The sequence below is a fragment of the Vulpes vulpes genome, chromosome 2, assembly GCF_048418805.1.
Source record: "Vulpes vulpes isolate BD-2025 chromosome 2, VulVul3, whole genome shotgun sequence".
Classification (NCBI taxonomy): Eukaryota; Metazoa; Chordata; class Mammalia; order Carnivora; family Canidae; genus Vulpes; species Vulpes vulpes.
The window spans coordinates 61,619,333-61,641,235 of NC_132781.1; the positions used below are offsets into that span (position 1 = coordinate 61,619,333).

General features: G+C 38.9%; 1 protein-coding gene across 18 annotated transcripts in view; it reads right to left on the reverse strand.

The window, feature by feature from the left end:
* MTHFD2L (methylenetetrahydrofolate dehydrogenase (NADP+ dependent) 2 like) overlaps positions 1 to 21,903 on the reverse strand; it is a 130,719-nt gene that overhangs the window by 46,383 nt on the left and 62,433 nt on the right. Inside the window, exon 7 of one of the 18 annotated variants that reach the window (XM_072748784.1) lies at positions 8,781 to 9,138. The exons of 15 other annotated variants lie outside the window; for them this stretch is intronic. In XM_072748784.1, the coding sequence (XP_072604885.1) occupies positions 9,116 to 9,138 (23 nt within the window). In that variant the 3' untranslated portion in view covers positions 8,781 to 9,115. Of the gene's footprint in view, positions 1 to 8,780; positions 9,139 to 10,890; positions 13,087 to 21,903 lie in introns of those variants that run through there. 2 more of the 18 variants (XM_072748783.1, XM_072748779.1) reach the window with 2 other exon arrangements.

Sequence of the window (21,903 nt, forward strand, 5' to 3'; positions counted from 1 at the left end):
AGAGGAGACATGGGAGAGAGCCAAGCTGGGCCTACAAGTAATCGCACATGATATGGCACATGTATATGTGCTATACGATGTCCCTTGCTCCTACCGTATGTCTGTAGGTTACCGCTGTAACATCATGTCCCCTGGACAATAGACATGTTTTACTGGGAAAACCATTTTCTACCATTTCTATGCTTCTGTCCTAGTAGGCTGGTTCAGTGATAAATATGTGAGACCTTAGGTTTACATAATAAATATGTATTTACATATACTGGATATAATGAAGATTTTTTGTCCCAATATAATGCTTTATATTTTATTTTAACTTTATTTTTTTTAATTTTTATTTATTTATGATAGTCACACACACAGAGAGAGAGAGAGAGAGGCAGAGACATAGGCAGAGAGAGAAGCAGGCTCCATGCACCGGGAGCCCGACGTGGGATTCGATCCCGGATCTCCAGGATCGCACCCTGGGCCAAAGGCAGGCTCCAAAGCGCTACGCCACCCAGGGATCCCTTATTTTAACTTTAATGGGCACCTTGTTTATAGGTTTTAAAAATTTGATTTGTTCGGGGCCTCTGGGTGGCTCAATTGACTGAGTTTCTGACTTGATTTCAGCCTAGGTCATGATCTCAGGGTTGTGAGACTGAGCCTAGCATAAGGCTCCATGCTCAACGGTGATTCTTTTTTTTCTCTCTCAAACAAACAAACAAACAAACAAACAAACAAATCTGATGCATTGAATTGTGTCATTTTGTTGTTGTTGTTGATTTTTCATTTGTGTTTGTATCTTTTCTAAGAAAGCTTTACCTGGTTGAAATTCATGGAAATGTTTTTCCATTAAAATCTCCAAAAATTCATTTTATTATTATTATTACTTCCATCTATAATTAATTTTTATGTATGGTATGAGGTAGGAACCTAATTGGATTTTTTTTCTTCCAAAATAGGAAGCCAATTGTTCTAATACTATGTATTGGATTGCTATTTCTTTCAAAGTTTGACACCTTTATTTCATACATACATACATATGTGTTTGTTTCTGAGTTTTAAAATTTCCTCTCCCCTTCTCCTTTCCCTTTCTTCTTTTCCCACAAATCAGTTTGTATAAGGCACAATAATATATTTTACAAAGAATTAACAGAAATTATCTCAGAGCTTATTACTTTTATTTTTTAAATATGAAGAACCCTAGTCTTTCGACTTATTTTATACTTAATAATCAGATTTCCTACTTCTTAGGTTAGTTTTGGTCATGTTTTCCCCTTAGGTTTAAAAATACTGCTTTTTTTTTTTTTCCTGCAACAGTTTTGCCACCAGAACACAGGTGTCATGAAAACAACCGCTAAACCTAAACCAAAAATGGGACAGGAAAAGACTCACATCAACATCGTCGTCATTGGACACATAGATTCAGGCAAGTCTACCACTACTGGCCATCTGATCGACAAATGTGGTGGGATCGACAAAAGAACTATCGGAAAATTTGAAAAGGAGGCTGCTGAGATGGAAAAGGCTCCTTCAAGTGTGCCTGGGCCTTGGATAAACTGAAAGCTGAACGTGAACGTGGTATCACCATCGATATCTCCCTGTGGAAATTCGAGACCAGCAGTATTATGTGACCATCATTGATGCCCCAGGACACACAGACTTTATCAAAAACATGATTCCAGGCACATCTCAGGCTGACTGTGCCGGCCTGACCGTCGCTGCTGGTGTTGGTGAATTTGAAGCAGGTGTCTCCAAGCAGGTTTTTTTTTTTTTTTTTTTTTTTTTTTTTTTTTTTTTTTTTTTTTTTTTTTTTTTAGAGCAGCTTCAAACATCTCTTGCGTTGGAGAGTGAAACTGGTCCAAGGTCAAGAGTCAGGAACCCTAGGCTTGAGTCCTGTCTGTCACCAATGTGCATGGCTTTGGGCCATCGTCACCCTTTCTGAGCCTCATGGTGTTCTCCTCAATAGAGAGCAGTTTGACATGGATAACTCCGGAGTTTGGTGGCCCTGGATTCCTGGGTCTGTATTAGCTCCGTCCTACTAGGGATAAGCTGTGGTAAGGGACCCATCCCTCCATTTGTGCATGCCTTCCCTGGACGGATGTTTACTGAGGACCTACTATGCAAGGATGGGCAGACCCGTGAGCGTGCCCTTCTGGCTTACACACTGGGTGTAAAACAACTAATTGTTGGTGTTAACAGAAGGATTCCACGGAGCCACCCTACAGCCAGGAGAGATCCAAGGAAATCGTTAAGGAAGTCAGCACCTACATTCCGAAAATTGGCTGCGACCCGACACAGGAGCATTTGTGCCAGTTTCTGGTTGGAATGGGGACCACGTGCTGGAGCCAAGCGCTCACAGGCCTTGGTTCCAGGGACGGAAAGTCCCCCGTAAAGACGGGAGCCCGCGGGCCACACTGCTGGAGCCCGGGCTTGCGTCCTGCCGACTCGTCTGCCTGACAGGCCCTCGCACCTGCCTCTCCAGCACGTCTACAGCATCGGGGGTGTCGGTGCTGGCCCTGTGGGCCGAGCAGAGACTGGTGCTCTTAACCTGGCACGGGGGTCACCTTTGCTCCGGTCAATGTTACAACTGAAGGAAAGTCTGCGGAAATGCACCATGAAGTGAGGCTCTTCCTGGGGACAACGTGGGCTTCAAGGTCAAGAGCGCATCTGTCAGAGATGTTCGTCGTGGCAATGTGGCTGGTGACAGCAGCAATGACCCACCCATGGAAGCAGCGGCTTCCTGGCTCAGGGGATTATCCTGAGCCATCCGGGCCAGGTCGGTGCTGGACAGGCACCTGTGCTGATGGTCACGCAGCTCACAGCGCTGGCAGGTTTGCTGAGCTGAAGGAGAAGACAGATCATCATTCTGGAAAAAAGCTGGAAGATGGTCCCAAGTTCCTGAAATCTGGGGCTGCTGCCATTGGTGATGTGGTTCCTGGCAAACCTACGTGTGTCGAGAGCTTCTCTGACCGTCCTCCTCTGGGCTGTTTTGCTGTTCGCGACATGAGACAGACGGTTGCGCGGATGTCATCAAAGCAGTGGACAAGAAGGCAGCTGGGGCTGGCCAAGTCACCAGGTCTGCCCAGAAAGCTCCGAAGGCGGAATGAATATCATCCCCGACACCTGCCACCCCAGTCTCCATCGGTGGTGGAAGAACGGTCTCAGGACCGTGTCAATGGGCCATTGAAGTTGAATAGTAAAAGTCTGGTTAATGATGACAACGCATCGTAAAACCTTCAGAAGTAATGGAGACTGTTTTGTGGACCATTTGGGTTTTTGTGTGTGTGTGTGTGTGTGTGTGTGTGTGTGCGTGTGTGGCAGTTTTAAGTTATTAGTTTTAAAATCAGTACTTTTTAATGGAAACCACTTGACCAAAAATCTGTCACAGAATTTTGAGACCCAATAAAACAAAAGTTTAATTAAAAAAATAAAAAATAAAAATATCAAAAAGAAAAAAAAAAAATAAAAAAAAAATAAAAAAAAAAATAAAAATATCGAGGTTCTAAAATTTCATGGCATAAATTTATTTATATAATTCTTTATTGTAAAATGTTCCACAATCTAGTTACATGCAACTTAAATTTTTGTGATGTTACTTTTTGTGCCATCACTTTCTTTTTTCCTCCTCTCTCCTAATTTTGCTCCTAATGACTACACACATCCGGGAAAATTCTAGTGTATTCTATAGTACAGATTATAAATTTATTTTAGTCTTTCACTGTTGGTATCAAACCCAGTTTTTAGGCTCCACTAATTGTCAATTGATTGCTCTAGTGTTTCAAGGATACCTTGAGGAACAAATTGCTCTGCAGTGTGAATCAATTAGATTTAAGCTTCTTTACAGAGATAATCTTTGAGGCCAGTCTTTTGTCCCACTCACAGGAGGTGTTTTCCCGGTTCTATTTTTCCTTGTATCCCTGTTAAACATACAGCTGATCTGTGATTTAGCATGTTGCTCTCAAGAACTCGCCTCCTCTTAGTTGTCTACCACCAAAATCTCCATTATTTTTAAAAGTGCCTTCAAGGCTTGATCTTCCCTTTAGTCTCTCCAAATAAAGTCATTGTCTTTAGAAGGACCTACCTTGCTCTCTGTTCTTCCAGCCAGTCTCCCTATGCAAGAACTCTGAGCTACTTCTCCAGGCCTGAGGGTGGGGACAGTGGCCCATGGCTTTAATGAGTTTCAGAGAAGAGACAGAGGCTCTGAAGAGCTGAACTGATGTGGTTTTCTTTGTCCCACACTTTTACTCAGCCTCCATAATCTTTCTTCACACAGATCCTGTAGTACTGTTGGTTGAAAATTTTATTTCCAACTTCAGCCATATTAGATTGAGTGTTACTCTACACATTCTGCCCTCAGACAGACATATTTTGGAGGGAGAGCTCACCTTACCATCATGCCTTCTACTGATGTTTTAGGGACTCATTCTAAAGGAGACAAACTTTGAGTCCTTATATATCTAGAACTTTCTTTGTTTCACTATCACTTCTGAGTGATAGTTCGACTAGGTAAGAACCTTAATTTTTCCCCCCTCAGGGCACCTAGGTGGCTCAGATGGTTAAGCATGTGCCTTAGGCTCAGGTCATGATCTTGAGGTCCTGGGATGGAGCCCCACAACCCGCTCCCTCCTCAGCGGGGAGTCTGCTTCTTCCTCTCACTCTGCCCCTCCCCCTCGTTCATTTTCTCTCTCTCAAATAAATCAATAAATCTTTAAAAAAATCAATCAGTTTTCTTCCCCAAATTTTTGAAGACATTACTCCATTGTCTTTCGGCATCCACAACCATTGATAAGTAATCAGTCTTCACTCAAATCCTTGTTCATTTACAAATACTTTCTTTTACCCTTGTAAATCTTAGGATTGTTAATGTTCTGAAGTTTTAATATTATGTGTCTAAATATAATTATTTTGACATAGTATTTCTCATCACAGTGAATCTTTTCAAACTCATTATTTCTCAAGTGTCATAAAATTATCAGTGATCCTCCTTTAAGATGCTATCTATATTATCCCTACTATCCTCTCCTGGAGGAGTTTCTTGAATTATTGTCCATATCACAAGTTGAATTCTGAGATAAGTTCATTTAATTATCCCAGTGGACTTATTTTTCTGCTGTGCTCACTGCTATTCAGTTTGCCTTTAAAGTTTTATTTTTTAATTCCAATAACTACATTTTTTATTGCCAATGTTTCTTATTATTTATTTTTAATAATTATCTATTCTTGTGGCATAACCCCATATTCTTGTTTTTAAACTTTCATTCTTCTCTCATGGCTGTAATCTCTTATCTTACTAATGGCATCAAAAGTCCTTATTTTGAAGTCCTTTTTTGGTTGTACTAGTATATCTATTTTCCTCACTATCAGCTTTTCTTGTTTACCAGTTTGTTGTCTTTCATTGTCTTTGTGAAGTGCCTATGTAGTCATTTTCCACAGAGTGTCTCCTCCGAGAGCCTCCTGCTGTCTTTTTTTTTTTTTTTCCATTCTGCTCTCTTATAAGCAAGGTTGTGGTGGCCTCTGCACAGGCTCTACTGGCAGTCTGGCTCCTCTGCAAGTCTGACACTGAGGGCTACACTCTTTACAGTTCTATTTCTAGAAATGCTCCTGTTAAGGCTCAGCTCTGGGCTCCCATAACTGTACGAGCTGTGTTGCAGGAGCCCCAAGCTAAATGTCAGGAGGTATTGCTGTCCTTAGGTCAGCTGAGAGTCAAAAGCAGGTGGCATTTTTCCCAGCACCCAGTTTTACACAAGTTGTATAGATGTGGCTGTGAGCTACACACACAACTTGTGTGGGCATAAAGATAATGGCACCTTTTTCCAAGCACTCACTTGGGTTCCAACCCTTGCCTGCCTATGGACTACTGATTTCACAGCTCTGACTGTTCTGAACTTTATTTGTTCCCCATTGCCTTTTTCTTTTTTTTCTTTTTTTTTTTTTTTTGCCTTTTTCTTTTAGGAAAATATCCTTACTCTTGAATACAGAGATCTCTCGTTCTTGTTTTCTAGAACAACTATGTTTATTAATTTTAAAAATGTTTTGCTCTGATGTCTGTTTGTAGCAGATAGGACAATATGTGTACATTTCAACATTATTGACCAGAAAATAATACAAATAATTTCTTTATATAAAATGTTCTATATTAGCAATGATATAATATATACAGAACATATGATACACAATATATACCATAAAATATGCAGAAATCTTATTTTCCCATACATATAGAAAAATCCTACCTAATGGGATAATAGGTTTTAAGGTCTATGAAAATTGTTCTTGAAGGTACCATGCTGGAGAACAATCTACTGCCTCTCAGTGAATCCAACATGGCTGGTTTTTCTCTCCAGTACTTGATAAGATCAGTTTCTCTGATTGATACCAGAGGTGGTGGCTGTCTCAGGTTTATGGGCCATGCTGAATGAAAAATAAGTCATATCTTTCATCTACAGACTCACATATAATGAAGTATGATGCCTGAGTTCTAAGAGACATGTAGGAAGCAATACTGTCTGAAGGTAGAGCATATTTATATTTCTATGTTATGTTCACTCCTGGACATTCCTAATTAAATAGAATGTCAAGTAAATAGCCTGTATTATTTAATATACTATTTCTCACTGTTTTTTACTCTTACTATTGCTTTAAAAATTTATCTAGGTTAAGTGCAAGTACTATGCAATTCATATTACCATATGCTGTGATATATTAATGATTTTATTTACTTCAAAGGGAATATTTAAGCATATACCATGGGATGTCAACAGGTATGGTTTCAACTATTAGAGCAGATAGCATGAGTTGTGGTAATTGAGCAGCTTAGGAATTTAGACACTCTCCCCAAATATCTAACTTATACTCAGGAAAGTGCATTCTCACATAGCAGCACCTAAATCATTCTTAACCAAAATCGAAGCCAAGCAACACAATATCAATTTAAAAAACCTACAGGGGACACCTGGGTGGCTCAGTGGTTGGGTGTCTGCCTTCGGCCCAGGGCATGGTCCTAGAGTCCCGGGATCGAGTCCCGCCTTCGGCTCCCTGCATGGAGCCTGCTTCTCCCTCTGCCTGTGTCTCTGCCTCTCTCTCTGTGTCTCTCATGAATAAATAAATAAAATCTTAAAAAAAAAACTACAGAAAATTCTGAACAGCACGGGCACTGAATTAAAGTCAGGAATTCTTTTGTCTAGGACTGGGTACCCAACAACTAGGGAGTATGACCCAAGATACATCATATGACTGTTTGGACAACACATGTAAAGTAAAAGTTATAGACATCTACTCCCTAAGAACACCTCAAATATAAATATTTCATAAAATATTCACTAACTTTTCCCAACATATAATAGGCACTTATTGATGGTTTAATGCACTATGCTCTGTCTGCATACTGACAATGCAAAAATTAAGAAAAGTACATGGTCTGTTTTTAGGAGTTCATGATTAAATAGGAGAGTCAGACAACTGTAACAGAAAATGGCAGTGTAGTGTAGAAATTTGTAGGATGAGAAGGAAAATCAATCAAAGGAGGGCACACCTAACCTGGCTTGTGGTAGTGAAGGTTTGTTTTCCAGAGGACTGTGATGATTCTGAGATGCCTCAAAATATGTCAGGTAAAAGGGTAAGAAAAGCTGTTCCAAACACAGGAACCCAACTCTACAAACAAATATGTACTTCCTCATAAACTTCTTATGTTTAAGGAAACTGAAAAGAGTTTGAGATTGTTAGTCTAGGATGCACACTGGGGGCAATGGCTGGAGATGGAGCAGGAGTCTGAAGATAACTACCAAATGACAGAGAAGATACTTTATTTCCCACTGTGCACTTAGGAGAAGAGGAAGGCTGATTCCCATTCAATTGATCACATTCCAGTTCAGATACAACCTGAATTTACAAGACTGTTTCTCCATTGGACAGGTCAGAAATAGCTTAGTTGCTTGGAATTCAATTCTTAGAAAAAATTATGGCTGGGTTTATGCAATGATCTGGGGGGAGGGACACAACAGAAGTCCCTCTGGGGAGGACTGAATAGTCTCTGAGGGACAACTCACCTAGGTCTGCACATTAGAATCATCTGGGGAGGTTTTTTTTTTGTGTGTATATTTTTTTATTGGAGTTCAATTTGCTAACATATAGTATAACACCCAGTGCTCATCCCATCAAGTGCCCCCCTCAGTGCCCAACACCCAGTCACTCCATCCCCCCCTACCCACCACCCCTTCCACTGTCTCTTGTTCGTTTCCCAGAGTTAGGAGTCTTCCACGTTCTGTCTCCCTCACTGATATTTCTCACTCATTCTCTCTTCTTTCTCCTTTAATCCCTTTCACTATTTTTTATATTCCCCAAATGAATGAAACCATATAATGTTTGTCCTTCTCCAAATTGACTTACTTCACTCAGCATAATACCCTCCAGTTCTATCCATGTTGAAGCAAACGGTCGGTATTTGTCATTTCTAATGGCTGAGGAATATTCCATTGTATATATAGATCACATCTTCTTTATCCATTCATCTTTCGATGGATACCAACGCTCCTTCCACAGTCTGGGTACTGTGGACATTGCTGCTATAAACATTGGGGTCCAGGTGTCTTGGTTTTTCACTGCATCTGTATCTTTGGGGTAAATCTCCAGTAGAGCAATTGCTTGGTCATAGGGTAATTCTATTTTACTCTTTGAGGAATCTCCACACAATTTTACAGAGTGGCTGTGCCAGTTCACATTATCTGGGGAGCTTTGAATATTCTCACTGATTAGGCTGCATCCCAGATTAGCTAAGGCAGAATTTCTGTGGGTGGAACATAATAATCGGTATTTTGAAGATTCTCAATTGATTCAAATGTATATATAGCCAAGGTTGAGATCCTGCTCTAAAGAAAGAAGTCAGGTGTATGTAAGGAGCTTACACCAGCATAGTATTTTTTGTTAGGGGAGAGATGAGTCTAAGTAGATAGTGTTCTTAACTTAGATTGGACTTACATTCTCCCATGAAGTTCACGCAGGGTCTCTGGAGAGGGAGAAGTCAAAAACAATGGGAAGGGCTCTTTCCTTAAAAATTCTATAGCATGTTTTGTGCCCCTCTATGAGAGTACCACGAAGAGGTGTTCATTCCCATTTTGCAATAGAACTTCATGCAGTTCTAGCTTGAGGTCTCCAGCATACCTAGAATGGGGTGTGTAATTAAGAGACTGTGTCTGGCCACGGTGACAGTTGTTGTTGTCAGGAAATATGGAACCTCATACCCATATGAATGTGTCGTGGGGAGAGGGTGCTGGGGAACACCATGTGAAAACTGATTGGATATGTCAGGTAGTATAAAAACCCATGACGGACTAAAAAATAATAGCAAAAGTGTGAGGCATAATTAAAAAGAATTACACATGGAGTCTCTAAAGCTTTAGTACTACAGGGAAAATATCCACATAGGAAATATTTTCATTATTTCAATAGATATTTGCTGAATAGCTACTATGTGCCAGGTACTATAGTAGGTGAAGGAAATAAGGTAATGGACAAGACAGACAAAAATCTTTCTTAACAGAACCTATACTTTCAAAGAGAAGATAGCAAAGAGAAGATAGCAAAGAAAAAAATAGATACATAATGCAATGTCTGATAATGAGAAGTGCCAGAACGAAAAATAAAAGGCTGCTATTTTTAGATAGGCCTCTCTAAACATAAGCCATTTGAATAGAGACATGAATAAAAAGAGTGTTACTATGCAAATTATTGGTTTGGGAAACATTGTTTTCAAGACTACATTCTTAAAAATTATTAAAGACTCAAAGGAGCTTTGCTTATGTAACTTATATACACTTATTTTATCATATAAGCAATTAAAACTGGTAGACTGTTTAAATATTTTTTAATTATTTGGAAAAAAATAATAAACCTATTACATGTCAAAATAAACAATAAAGTTTATTTAAAATAACTATATATTCAAAGACAAAAAATAGTGAGAAGAGAGGCACTGTTTTACCATTGATAATCTTTTTATGTTCAGCTTAGGAGAAGACAGCTGGATTCTCAAATCTGCTTCTGTATCCAGCATCAGACACATATGTAGTTGGAGTAAAAGGCTAATAAAAATAGCCTTTTAAGATTCATGACCAAATAGTCACCATTACATTTTCCAGTATGAATGAGTGTGTTAAAGGAAAAAAAAAAAAAAAAAGAACAGGTATATGCAGATGAGGACTGACCCTCATATTTAACTGTCTTTATATCTGACTGCATATTGTTCTGAGGTCTTCCTTAAGGGACACCTGTTGGTTGTCTGTCCTGCATCTTCTTTCTAACTAAGACTTTACCCTTTTGGTGTCTCTTCTCATCCATATGGTTGCACAGAAGCAGCAATGTGAGGATAGCATGAGTCGTAACCCTTCTTTAGACTGGAAAAAATAATTGCAACTTAAAGTAAAGCTTTGTGTCAAATCCTTTGGTAAATTAAAGACCTTTTTATAGTGGAAATATTCCCAACAAAATTAATACATTTTGTGAGATTAAACAATGTTTGTATATGCTTGAACTTTCTTAAAATATGTTCATTTCAAACTATATGAATGTACATTTTTATGAACCATAAATATTTTCAAAAGCATACCAGGCCCATAAATTATTTCCTCACTTTTGCAGTTGATGAAATGCTAAAATGTAAGCCACAGAAGTTTGTCAAATAAATCATTTTAAACTGCAAAAAAAAAAAAAAAAAAAAAAAACATAGCCTTTTAAGATAATCATGGTTATCTTTCTCTGAATCTACACCAAAACTTGACAAGTGGTAATTTCTCAAAGATTAGTTACAATGTGGAATTTGAAGCCAGTTCAATGAGCTTCCCATATTCTGTAATATTAAAGTCCAATATTGGTCTATCTTCCATTTTTAATGGATTTGGTGACATCATGCATTGCTTATTTGGAAAACATTACTTTATTGAGTTATACAGATATACCAAATGCTGTCACTTATCATTACACAATAAAAAACATCACATCTATTGATACCACCATTAATCTCACGAGAAAAAAAAACTTTAGTATCGGGAAGCTGTCAAGTTTATGGGGAAAACACTACATTTGCAAAATTCTAAGTTTTAATTTAATCAAACTATAGCCTAATCCAGAGGGCTAGGGCATGTCCTACCACAACTCACCTGGGTGCCTTTTGTACCCATACCATAGCTTCCTTCCCACTGACAAAAGCAGAACACTGAGTTACCTGATTTATTTCCTTCAAAGCCAATAGAAGGGTCTGTCTCAGCTAGTAGGCACAGACCTCCCCACCCCATCCATCTTTCTGGTCTAAAAATCATACCACTCCCCAGCAGATTGGAAAGACTGTGTTGATAAATATAATGAATGATCCCACTCTTCACTTGAGACCCCATCCCCCACATAAAGGAGTGGCCTTAAACACATGATCACATAACAACTGTTGAAATAAATAGTAATGAGAAGATTGGTCTGTCACACTTATTAACAAACTGAATGGTGTTATTTCTAATTTTCGTCCTCCAAAAGGTGTAAAAACAATACAATATTAAACAATAATTAAGGCCAAACCTGACAGAGTCCACTGCCATAGATGAGCTCAGTGTGTAAGCCAAAGTCAGGAAAGAAGGGGCACTTTGAGAGAATGAAGAAAGCTCTCTGTTCTCTCAGGGATTTAATGGGTGGCTCTGTTACCTTGCCGACAGCTTTGTTTTGGGAGTATTACTAGTTGTTGCAATGTAAAAACCAAACACATTCATATTTACTTGGAAACACCACAAATATGCAGAGCATGGAGTTCTGAAGAGGCCTGAGAGAAAAGTAGGGAAATCACAGGAATAGTTTTTTGATGTTTAAAAAAAAATGCAGGGGGATCCCTGAGTGGCTCAGCGGTTTGGTGCCTGCCTTTGGCCCAGGGGGTGATCCTGGAGTCCCGGGATCGAGTCCCGCGCCCGATTCTCTCTCTGCCTGTGTCTCTGCCTCTTTCTGTGTGTGTGTCTCTCATGAATAAATAAAATCTTGAAAAGAAATAAAAATAAAAAACAAAAATATTTTAAAAGTGCTCATTTTTTAAAAATGCTCATTAAAAATAAACAAAATAACACTAAATACCAAAATGTTTGATTTTAAAAAAAATGAACGAAATCCACAAAAGTGGGTTTGAGAAAGCTTTCAGACTTCCTGGTAGAGTTCGTGTCCTGCCATCACGCTTCCTTCTCATGCAGTCTAACAGGACTGTAAGGAGGCATTCAGGAGACATTTAGGAGTTCAAGATCACTGACAGAGCCCTTGCCTGCAGAGAATGCGAGCGCACTACATGCAGCAGACTTGTAAAACCAAAATGCATGGCCATAAAAAATACACCAGATGTATGCAAGGTGCCTGGGTAAAAGTGGTAAGGGAAAGAAAACTGCAAAGGTCTTTCTTGCCGATTATTTACCTTGAAAAGTGTATGGCAGTCAAACAGCCACTTCCTCTGCAAGTTCTTCTGGGGCCGCACCGATCCTGATAGAAGGTCAAGTCTCTATATGTACGCATCTTTGGCCCTGCACCTTCTCACCAATTTTCAAATTTTGCCATTACATTTTCATGCTATTACTTGATCAATATCTGTTTAAGACTATAAACTCCATGAGGGTAGAAACTAAGTAAGTCTCATTGTAAAACCAGCACTTAACACAGTTCCTGACACTACCCGGTGTTCAATAAGTGTGTGGGGATGATAAAGGTAGGGAGGTAGAGTGTAGCTTTAGACAGGCTCAATGTGTCAATCCTTAGAGGTGGCACATCAAGCTAATTGGGAGAAAAACAAATGGCAAAGAGTCCCATAGGAAAATAGGAGAATTATCAAGGTTTCTGTCCCGTACATTTGAACTTGGTGAAGAGGAGTTAATATCAGAAGGCAACTGAATACAGTTCAGTAACCACATATTGTACATCTTCAGATGACATACAAATCTTCAGAATCCGGGCCGATGAATGTGAAGTATTCTTTGTGAGATAAGTTTCTCATTTCTTGGTAGTGTGGAAGAAAAAGCCTCCAAGAGGAGTGAACACTGAGTAGTTCCTCTCATTTATGTGCCTTATAATTTAATTGGCTTGGCGGGCACTGCAGGGCTAAAGAGAAAGAATAGCACTAAGTGCCTCTGCAGGTCTTAGAAGTGTCTCACCTAGCCTCAGGAGCAAGGACAGCAGGATAGAAAAGAGAAGTGAGCATAAATCTCAGGAGTTCCAAATCTCAAATCTCAGGGGGAAGCGTGGATGCAGACCAGTTATTCCATGCCATGGGGCATGACAGGACTAAGATCCAAGGAATTCTTCATTTGGGAAAACAATGATACTGACAACTCTCTATTAGGAATTAGTGGTTACCCCCGTAGGGTAGGCAGCTTGGCCATTTGGTCTGCACATGTGATCTGACTCATTGGAAAGAACTTGGGACTCTGGAGGCAAACACATCTCCACCATGACAACCGTAAATTGTATGATCTTCCACTAATAGCAAGGTTATATCCCACATTTACAAAAATAAACACACTTCCTACCCCTTGGTCTAGATTTGCTGTAAAAGTGAAATTAAACAGAGAAGGAACAGAGCCTGGTAATTGGCAGACAGTGGCATCTGATGATTGACAATTGTCGTTGGCTTCTCAGTTTTCTAATTAAAATCTCAAACACAATATGAATCTTGTGTCATATATAGTTTTATGAATATTAAGTTACTATTTGTGACCTTTTTATGTAACTAAAATGTCCACCTTTTCATACAAGTCACTTCAAACCTCTTTTTTTCCAAAAAAAAATAAGGTATAATTAATTTTCACAAATAAATCTCATTGTTAATCTCCTTTTGGTGATTTTAGCAATTCGATTTAATTTATGAATATCTCTAGCTATTACTATAGGGTAAAAAAAAATTGGCTGAAAGGATCACATATAAATAAACTAAAATTTTACCTGATTTAGCCACTACTGTTATGTGACTATGATATGATCTCCAGCTAATTCCAGGAAACCGATATCATAATTTGTGATTCGTTATCTTTTTGTCTCTTTGAGGACTGGGGGGGGGGGGTGGATTTCTTTTCTTTACATAATTATTCTAGGATTAGCAATGTACCAAACCAGCTAGTTTCCATCTAGAGTTTAGAGACCAAAATCCCTAATGAGGCATATTTGCTGATAGGAAAACATTTAATGAATATGCAAAAATAAATAATAGGTAAAAAATATATATATCTTGATTTGACTTATAAGTTAAATCCCTGGCCATCAGAGTCCTACTAAAAACGTCCCAGGAGCTTAAGTTTTTCCAACTGAAACACATATTTTGCTAGAAACCAATCTGAGGGCAGCCCGGTGGCACAGTGGTTTGGCGCCGCCTGCAGTCCGGGTGTGATCCTGGAGACCCAGGATCGAGTCCCATGTCGGGCTCCCTGCATGGAGCCTGCTTCTCCCTCTGCCTGTGTCTCTGCCTCTCTCTTTCTCTGCCTCTATGAATAAATAAATAAGATCTTTAAAAAAATTTTTTTTAAAAAAGAAACAAATATCGGTCTGTAACCAAAAAAAATGAAATGAAAGGATAATTTTGCGTTTTTTTTTTTAACAGATTATTAGTTCTTCAAGAATGTCAATGTCACTCTATGAGAGTATGCTCTTCATCATGGTCACACATTATGAAAAGGATATACATGGCATGCTGTGTTTTAGAAAAGCACAGCTAGAATAAAGATATAATGATACTCTACTCAGCTAAGGGAAATGTCAAGTTTTCTTGCCATTTGAATACATGAATGTGAAATGTTACTTACTGGCCGGGGAGTTACAGAATTGTAGCCACAATTCCTTGAGCTTTGCAAATTTAAACACATGCTAGCTTTTTGTATCCCTGAGATATGTTCCTTTGTTTCTATTGAAAAGTGTTACTAATAAAATGTAAAGTGTGACCAACATAACTACAGAGTCTTGAGAAACAGTTAATGCATGCTGGATGCCTGCCCTTTCAATTATTATAACACACGTAAGATAAAGCAAATAAACAAGGAAGATAAAAGCCCATCCCACTTCCCAAAATCATGGTGGGAAGTGCCAAAAACAGAATGAAGAATCAAGATCAAAGGCTCTAGAGTAAGATGTGGTTAGCAGTCCTGGTTTGGATCTTCATTATATGACCATGGGCAAATCAATTCACTTTAAGCCTCAACTGTATGCATATATTATATAAGAGCTGTAACCTTATTGACCTCCTAGGGGTGTTGTGAGATTTAAATAATACCATGTTTCAGAAATGCTTAATAAATATTTGTCATTATTATTATTAAAACAAATATTATGAACACTGGGGGATTGTGGCTGGCTCAGTTGGTGGAACATGTGACTTCTCATCTTGGGTTTTGAGTTCGAGCGCCACGTTGGGCATAGAGATTGAAAATAAAATCCTGAAAAAAATATTATGAACACTGATATTTAAATAAATAAAATGATGAAATGCCTATCCTGAAAATTCTCTATTCAAAGACTATTTTAAATCTGTTTGATAACTACAATATTAGAAAGAAAATCTCATACTCAGAAATATGAGAATGTATTATTTAATGTTATAGAAAAAATTTGTTAATATCCCTATACATGCCTTTTTAGGAAACACCAAGAACTAGCTGATGCTGGAGATAAATCAGATTAATCTGAAACTATATAGATTTTCCTAATGATTAAAATATTTATATAAGGGCAAAAAAAGAAGTGAAAGTACTCCTATTTATTACAAAGCTTGCTACAGGCCAAATCTGAATGCCCTCAGGTGCCCTCAGGTGACTAAAGCAGAGAGAGTTATTAATGACCTGTGACTAGTTGCGGAGTGTGAGGCAAGAAGAGCTTCAGCACCAAGGAATGTTCAAGATAGAAGGGCAAGGGGGAGGTCAGGAACTCAATGGAGAGTAGCCAGAGACTTTCCTTTCCAATCTCCCTCCCTCATATTCTTGCCTCTCTTGCCCCGCTCCAATCTTTCTAGTGCTCACTGAAATCGAGATGACTTCTTTCTACTACATTCTTGAAAATGAACTTCAAAGCCACAGTTACCCTCAAGGTTGGCAACCCTAGGTCTTTCAGCTTCCCATCTCTCTTTTTTAAATAAGCCATACTGAGATATAATTTACACACCATTTAATCCATCCAGGCACTTCTCTTTTCATTTCTTCTTTTCTACCATTTAATTAGCATATATGGCACTTGGTAGGAGATGAGCCATTTCAGTTTAGTACACCTCTCTCACGCTCCTCCTCCATAGTAAAGGGTCAACAGCCTCAGCAGACAAATGGACAGCAGGCAAAATGTTGCCAGGAACAGGGAATGAGTCATCTTAATATTTTGTATTTCATTTTGTAATTATAAAATCAATATCACTTGGAGAATTTACTTGGAGAATTCAGAGGAAGATGAAGAAGGAATCAACAGTTACCTATCATCTATTACCCATTAGCCAGAAGTAACTACTCAGTTGTATTTTTTCTTCCCTCTTTGTTTCCCTGTCAGTGTGTGTGTGTGTGTGTGTGTGTGCGCGTGTGTTCCTATTTGAATTTCTACCATAGATGCAATCTAATATAATTATTTTCAAATATAATTGGCCCTAGGAATCCCTTTTTATAACTATATCATCATTCACAGTAGATGCTTCCGTGTTGTTGGATGTTTAAGGCTGTTCCCAGCTTTTTGCTATCATAGATAACTCTGTGATAGCTATCTTTGAATAACATCTCTGTAGACTTCCTTACCATTCTTTTTTTTCCCTAAAGATTTTATTTATTTGAGAGAGAGACAGAGAGCGGGCAAGAGCGAGCATGAGTGGTGGGAGGGGCAGAGGGAGAAGCAGACTCTCCACTGAACAGAAGCCCCATGTCGCACTCTATCCCAGGAGCCTGGGATCATGACCTGAGCCAAAATTACATGCTTAACCAACTGAGCCACCCAGGCACCCCTACAATTCTCTTTAGGATAAATTCCTACATGCAGTACTTTGGGGATTGAGATAATATCTGTTCACAAGCTTATATCCAAAACAAGTTTTTAAATATATTTATTTGTATTTGGAGAAATTTACCCCGGTTCACTATCTAATCCAGCACCCATGGTAAACTAATGCCATTTCTGAGTTCTTTCCAAGCCATCTAGTACTCCTTTGAAGAGCTTCCAAAAAAGTCAAAAAATTTATCATAGAAGGGGAAACTCCTTCAAATAGTTTTTTATTCAAATAAAGTAAAGTTGAGGTGATATCTTAGTAACCTAAAAGAACTTCTGGTTCTTGAATACTGTTAGTATTCAAGAAGCAATTCTCATTCATTCTGACCTGGTGTGCCACATTATTTTACCACAAATATCCTGACCAACTACTCTGGGAAGAATGTGTATTATAATGTATCCTTTGTTGTGTGTGTCTATGTGTCCTGGGTGTGTGTGTATCCCTGTATGTGTGTGTTTGTATTTTATAAAGACAAGGAATCATCCTGGTTATTTCAAAAATAAATGAAAGTGTGAATTATAAAACACAATAGAAACTCAACAGAAACATTATTGAAATACACCTGCCTTGCTTTGCAGTGAAATATATGATCCCTGATATTGACTGCTATCTTGATTTAAAGGGCACATATTAGGATAGTAAGAGTGAATTGCCTGCAATCTGAACACTCAGAGAAGAACTATGACTTATTTGAATTTGTTCCAACCACAGTCATAAAGCCCACATTCATGCATAGAACTCATTAATCCTCAGGTTTTGTTAACAAAGGTAAGTCATTCTAAAATAAGCAATTATTAATTAGCCAAATCAGAAATAAATTTGGGGGAAATGCACTTTGGCATCAGACGAAGAAACAGAGACAGAAACCTTTCTGACTATATAAATGGGCAAAAAGAAAGGACTTTCACAGAAAGCTGCCGGAGGAGATCTATGCCAACACAGTGATTCCTTACTTCTCATTGCTCTCCTTCTAGAACCAGAGCCACACCTAAAGCAGGTAGCCAGGTGCACAGAGTCTCCACAGCACATTTCAAACACCACCTCTGTGTGGATGATTACACAAGTGCTGACAGGTGACATTTTGATCCCCAAATTTTTTAATTTTCAATTTTCCTGGAGTTTAATGAGATGAGTGGATGCTATTGCAAAGCCACAACTAATGACTACAGATCTAATGAAATCATTTCACTTTCCACCAGTCAACACACGTTTAGAGGAGACATCCCACACCACACACTCCAATCTACCACAGGAATGCTGACTTCACCAGAGAAGGGCTCATATTCTTACCCACACTAGAAACGAGAGCTATAGTATTTTCTTGTTCTCTCACTGAAGACAGTCATCATTTCTCAGATGTTTCTCTGCCTCCTCCCTATCTTACCTTTGAACCCTGCAGGTGTGAGCTCTGAGTCAATGATGTTGATGCAATGCCATATTAAGTCTTTGTGAAGTGGAATAGTCCCAAACAAGGTATTAAGGAGAGTCTAAGGCTGAATGGACCTGAAAGACATCATCTGCTTCTCTGAAGGCCCTCCTCAACTTCTAGGGGAAAATAAAGCCTTTAAAACCAAGATAGGGGAAAAAACAAAACAAAAAACCAAGATAGGCACCTGAATTCTAAAGAAAGAAGCATATTCATCCAACAGCGAGTTTTCTAGTCCCTGGTGTAGGGTTCTTATAAAAATACAAGGATAAATAAGGCATGGTCCTGGCTACTGGACGTCACAGTACAGTGTGAGTTACTTCTCACTATTCTGTATCCATCACATGTTTCATCTAGGTGCTCTAGATTTCCATCCCCTTCTCCTCTTTTATTATTTTGTTATACTTCAAAATTTGTACCCACCCATCTTCGACTCCTTCCACACCTGCTTCCTTCTATGCATTCTTCCTCGTCCACGGCCATGCCACACATCCAGGATGCAAAGCCAGAAAGTCTCTCTAGTCTACTTTCTGTTTCTCCATCTCACTTTCAAAACCCCCTGTATTAGTTTAGAGCCACGTCAGTGCTACTTCCAGCCTCATCACTGCACAGAAGCTACCAGAGTAACCCTCCTAGAATTTAAATACGATCATGTTATTCCAATGCTTACAACTTTAACAGTTGCCCCTGGCCTACAGGATAAAAATCCAAATCTCTTCATTTCTTCAGCTGTCTGGTCTTTCCTAAAGACTCAGCTTCACCATTTGATGACCACAGACAGGCATCTATCATTTTGACAGGTGTCTAATATTTCCTTTGATACATGCATAGTGTTCTACAGCTTGAAGCTGTCAGAGGTCCCCTTCCCTTGGATTCTGCCCAGTGCCTCTCTGTTCATTCTGTGGGCTGTCACCCAGCTCCATCATTTCATCTTCCAAAGGAGGAAGGAGGTGGTCATTGCTCCTCAGTTATGCTCTCTCTCTCTCTCTCACTCTCCCTCCAAGTCTCTGTCTCTGTGTTTCTCCCTTTCTGTGTCTCCATCCTTCTTGGTCTCTTGTCTCTCTATCTTAGTCTCAGTCTCTATCTCTCTTGTCTCTGTCTTTGTCTCTCTGTTTCTGTCTTTGTCCTTCTTTGTCTCTCTTTTTCCCTTTTTCTAGATAATGGATTGTTACCAGACACACATACACACACACACAAACACACATACACAGGACTCTAATACTATATGAGTGAACCGTATCATACTGATTTGTTTGTGCATCATCTTTTTTCTCTGTTAAGACTCTGTTCTCAGGAATTGGAACTATAGAAATAAGTCGGGATCCCTGGGTGGTGCAGCGGTTCGGCGCCTGCCTTTGGCCCAGGGCGTGATCCTGGAGACCCAGGATCGAGTCCCACATCGGGCTCCTGGTGCGTGGAGCCTGCTTCTCCCTCTGCCTGTGTCTCTGCCTCTCTCTCTCTCTCTGTGACTATCATAAATTAAAAAAAAAAAAAAAAAAAAAAAGAAATAAGTCAACTGGAGAAGGACAAACATTATATGGCCTCATTCATTTGGGGAATATAAAAATTAGGGAAAGGGAATAAAGGGGAAAGGAGAGAAAATGAGTGAAAATATCAGTGAGGGTGACAAAACATGAGAGACACCTAACTCTGGGAAACGAACAAGGGGTAGTGGAAAGGGAGGTGGGCGGGGGGTTGGGGTGACTGGGTGATGGGCACCGAGGGGGGCACTTGGCGGGATGAGCCCTGGGTGTTATGCTATATGTTGGCAAATTGAACTCCAATAAAAAAAATTAAAAAATAAAAAGTAAAAAATAATTAAAATTAAAAATAAAAGAATTGGAACTATATTTTACTTATTTTTGTTTTCCAGCCCCTGATGTAGGGCCCAAGTAGAGGCAAAATTAATATCTAAGGAAATATCACCCTTACACACCATAGCACTGTTTATAAAACAGTAAATGAGAACATACGTTATCTATCAACAGAAAATGGACACTCCATCAACTGAGAATTATAAAGTAGTAGTATATGCTACATGTATCTGCATAAACAGATCTCGAAAACATAATGTTAAGCAGAACAAAACAAGTTTGCAGAAATGTACAGTATGTAGAAGTTAAAAACATCTATAATGATATTCAGATTAGACAAACCTGGCTGGTGGGATGTATAGGTGGTAACATTGTTTTGTGGCTCACTTTTATGTGCATTTTTAATATTTTTTTAAAGATTTTATTTATTTATTAATGAGACACACAGAGAGAAGGCAGAGACATAGGCAGAGGGAGAAGCAGGCTCCATGCAGGGAGCCTGATGCGGGACTTGATCCCGGGACTCTGGGATCATGCCCTGAGCCGAAGGCAGATGCTCAACCTGTGTCTCTGGCTCTGGCTCTCTCTTTCTGTGTCTCTCATGAATAATAAATAAAATATTTTAAATAAACAAATTATATTAGTTTTGTTTTTGAGAACACAAATAACCATTCATTAGCAAATAATGAACTAAAGACCAATCTAATAAATATAATAGGTTCCTTGTGCAAATAATTGTAGGTGTTTATAAAGATGTTCACAGTTGTTTACCACAATGTTTATAATAGTAAAACACTGGGAACAATCTAAATGTCCAACCCTCAAGAACTGAATAAATGAATTATACCTATGGCATAGAATACTATTAAGTTAGTAGAAATCATGGTTTAAAAGAATACATTTTACAAGGAAACATGTACACAGGGTGGAGCTGTAAAACACAAATAATCCATGCAGGGTGAAAGAACTGTGTAAATATTTATATGTAAATATAAAATAGGGAAAGGCTCAACATCAGACTGTTAACTGGTTGGTTTACACTGGCTTATTGCGCATGTTTGCTAGGTTTTTATGGTAGGGATGAATTACTGATGTCAGGGAAATAATCAATAGTTAAGCATCCTCTCTACATTGATGAAGCCTAATTGCTGCGGATCAGGGAGGCTCTGGGGCTGGGTTGTAGAGGCTACAATGGGGGAGGGGAAAGAGGTAGAAGGAAGGAGAGGGAGACTGAGAGGGTGGGGGTAAGGTCTGAGAGAAGAAACCCCTCACAAAGTCCAACTGTTCCAAAAGAGAGGGCCACAAGGGATTCATCCAGGGACAAAAGAATACACAGCTATGAGCAAAAGTTGGTGTCATCCCGAGAAGCCACAAATCTTACGTAAAAATAGAGCTTTTATGAAGCTGGTCTCGTATCTGTAAGTCACTTTCTTTAAGTTTATGATGACCAGTCAATTTTGATACTATGTTAGTATCAAAAGTATATTCCTTTAGTTATGTAGAAGTTGTAGATTAATAATAAACTGATCTATTGTTTCTAAATTATTGTTTAAATTCATGTGCAATGGTCTAAGAAGGACTAACATACAACATATTAGCATACAACACTTTTTGAGTATTTGCAATAGGCTAGTCACTGCCATATTCTTTGCCTGGATTGGCCGGCATAACAATGCTAT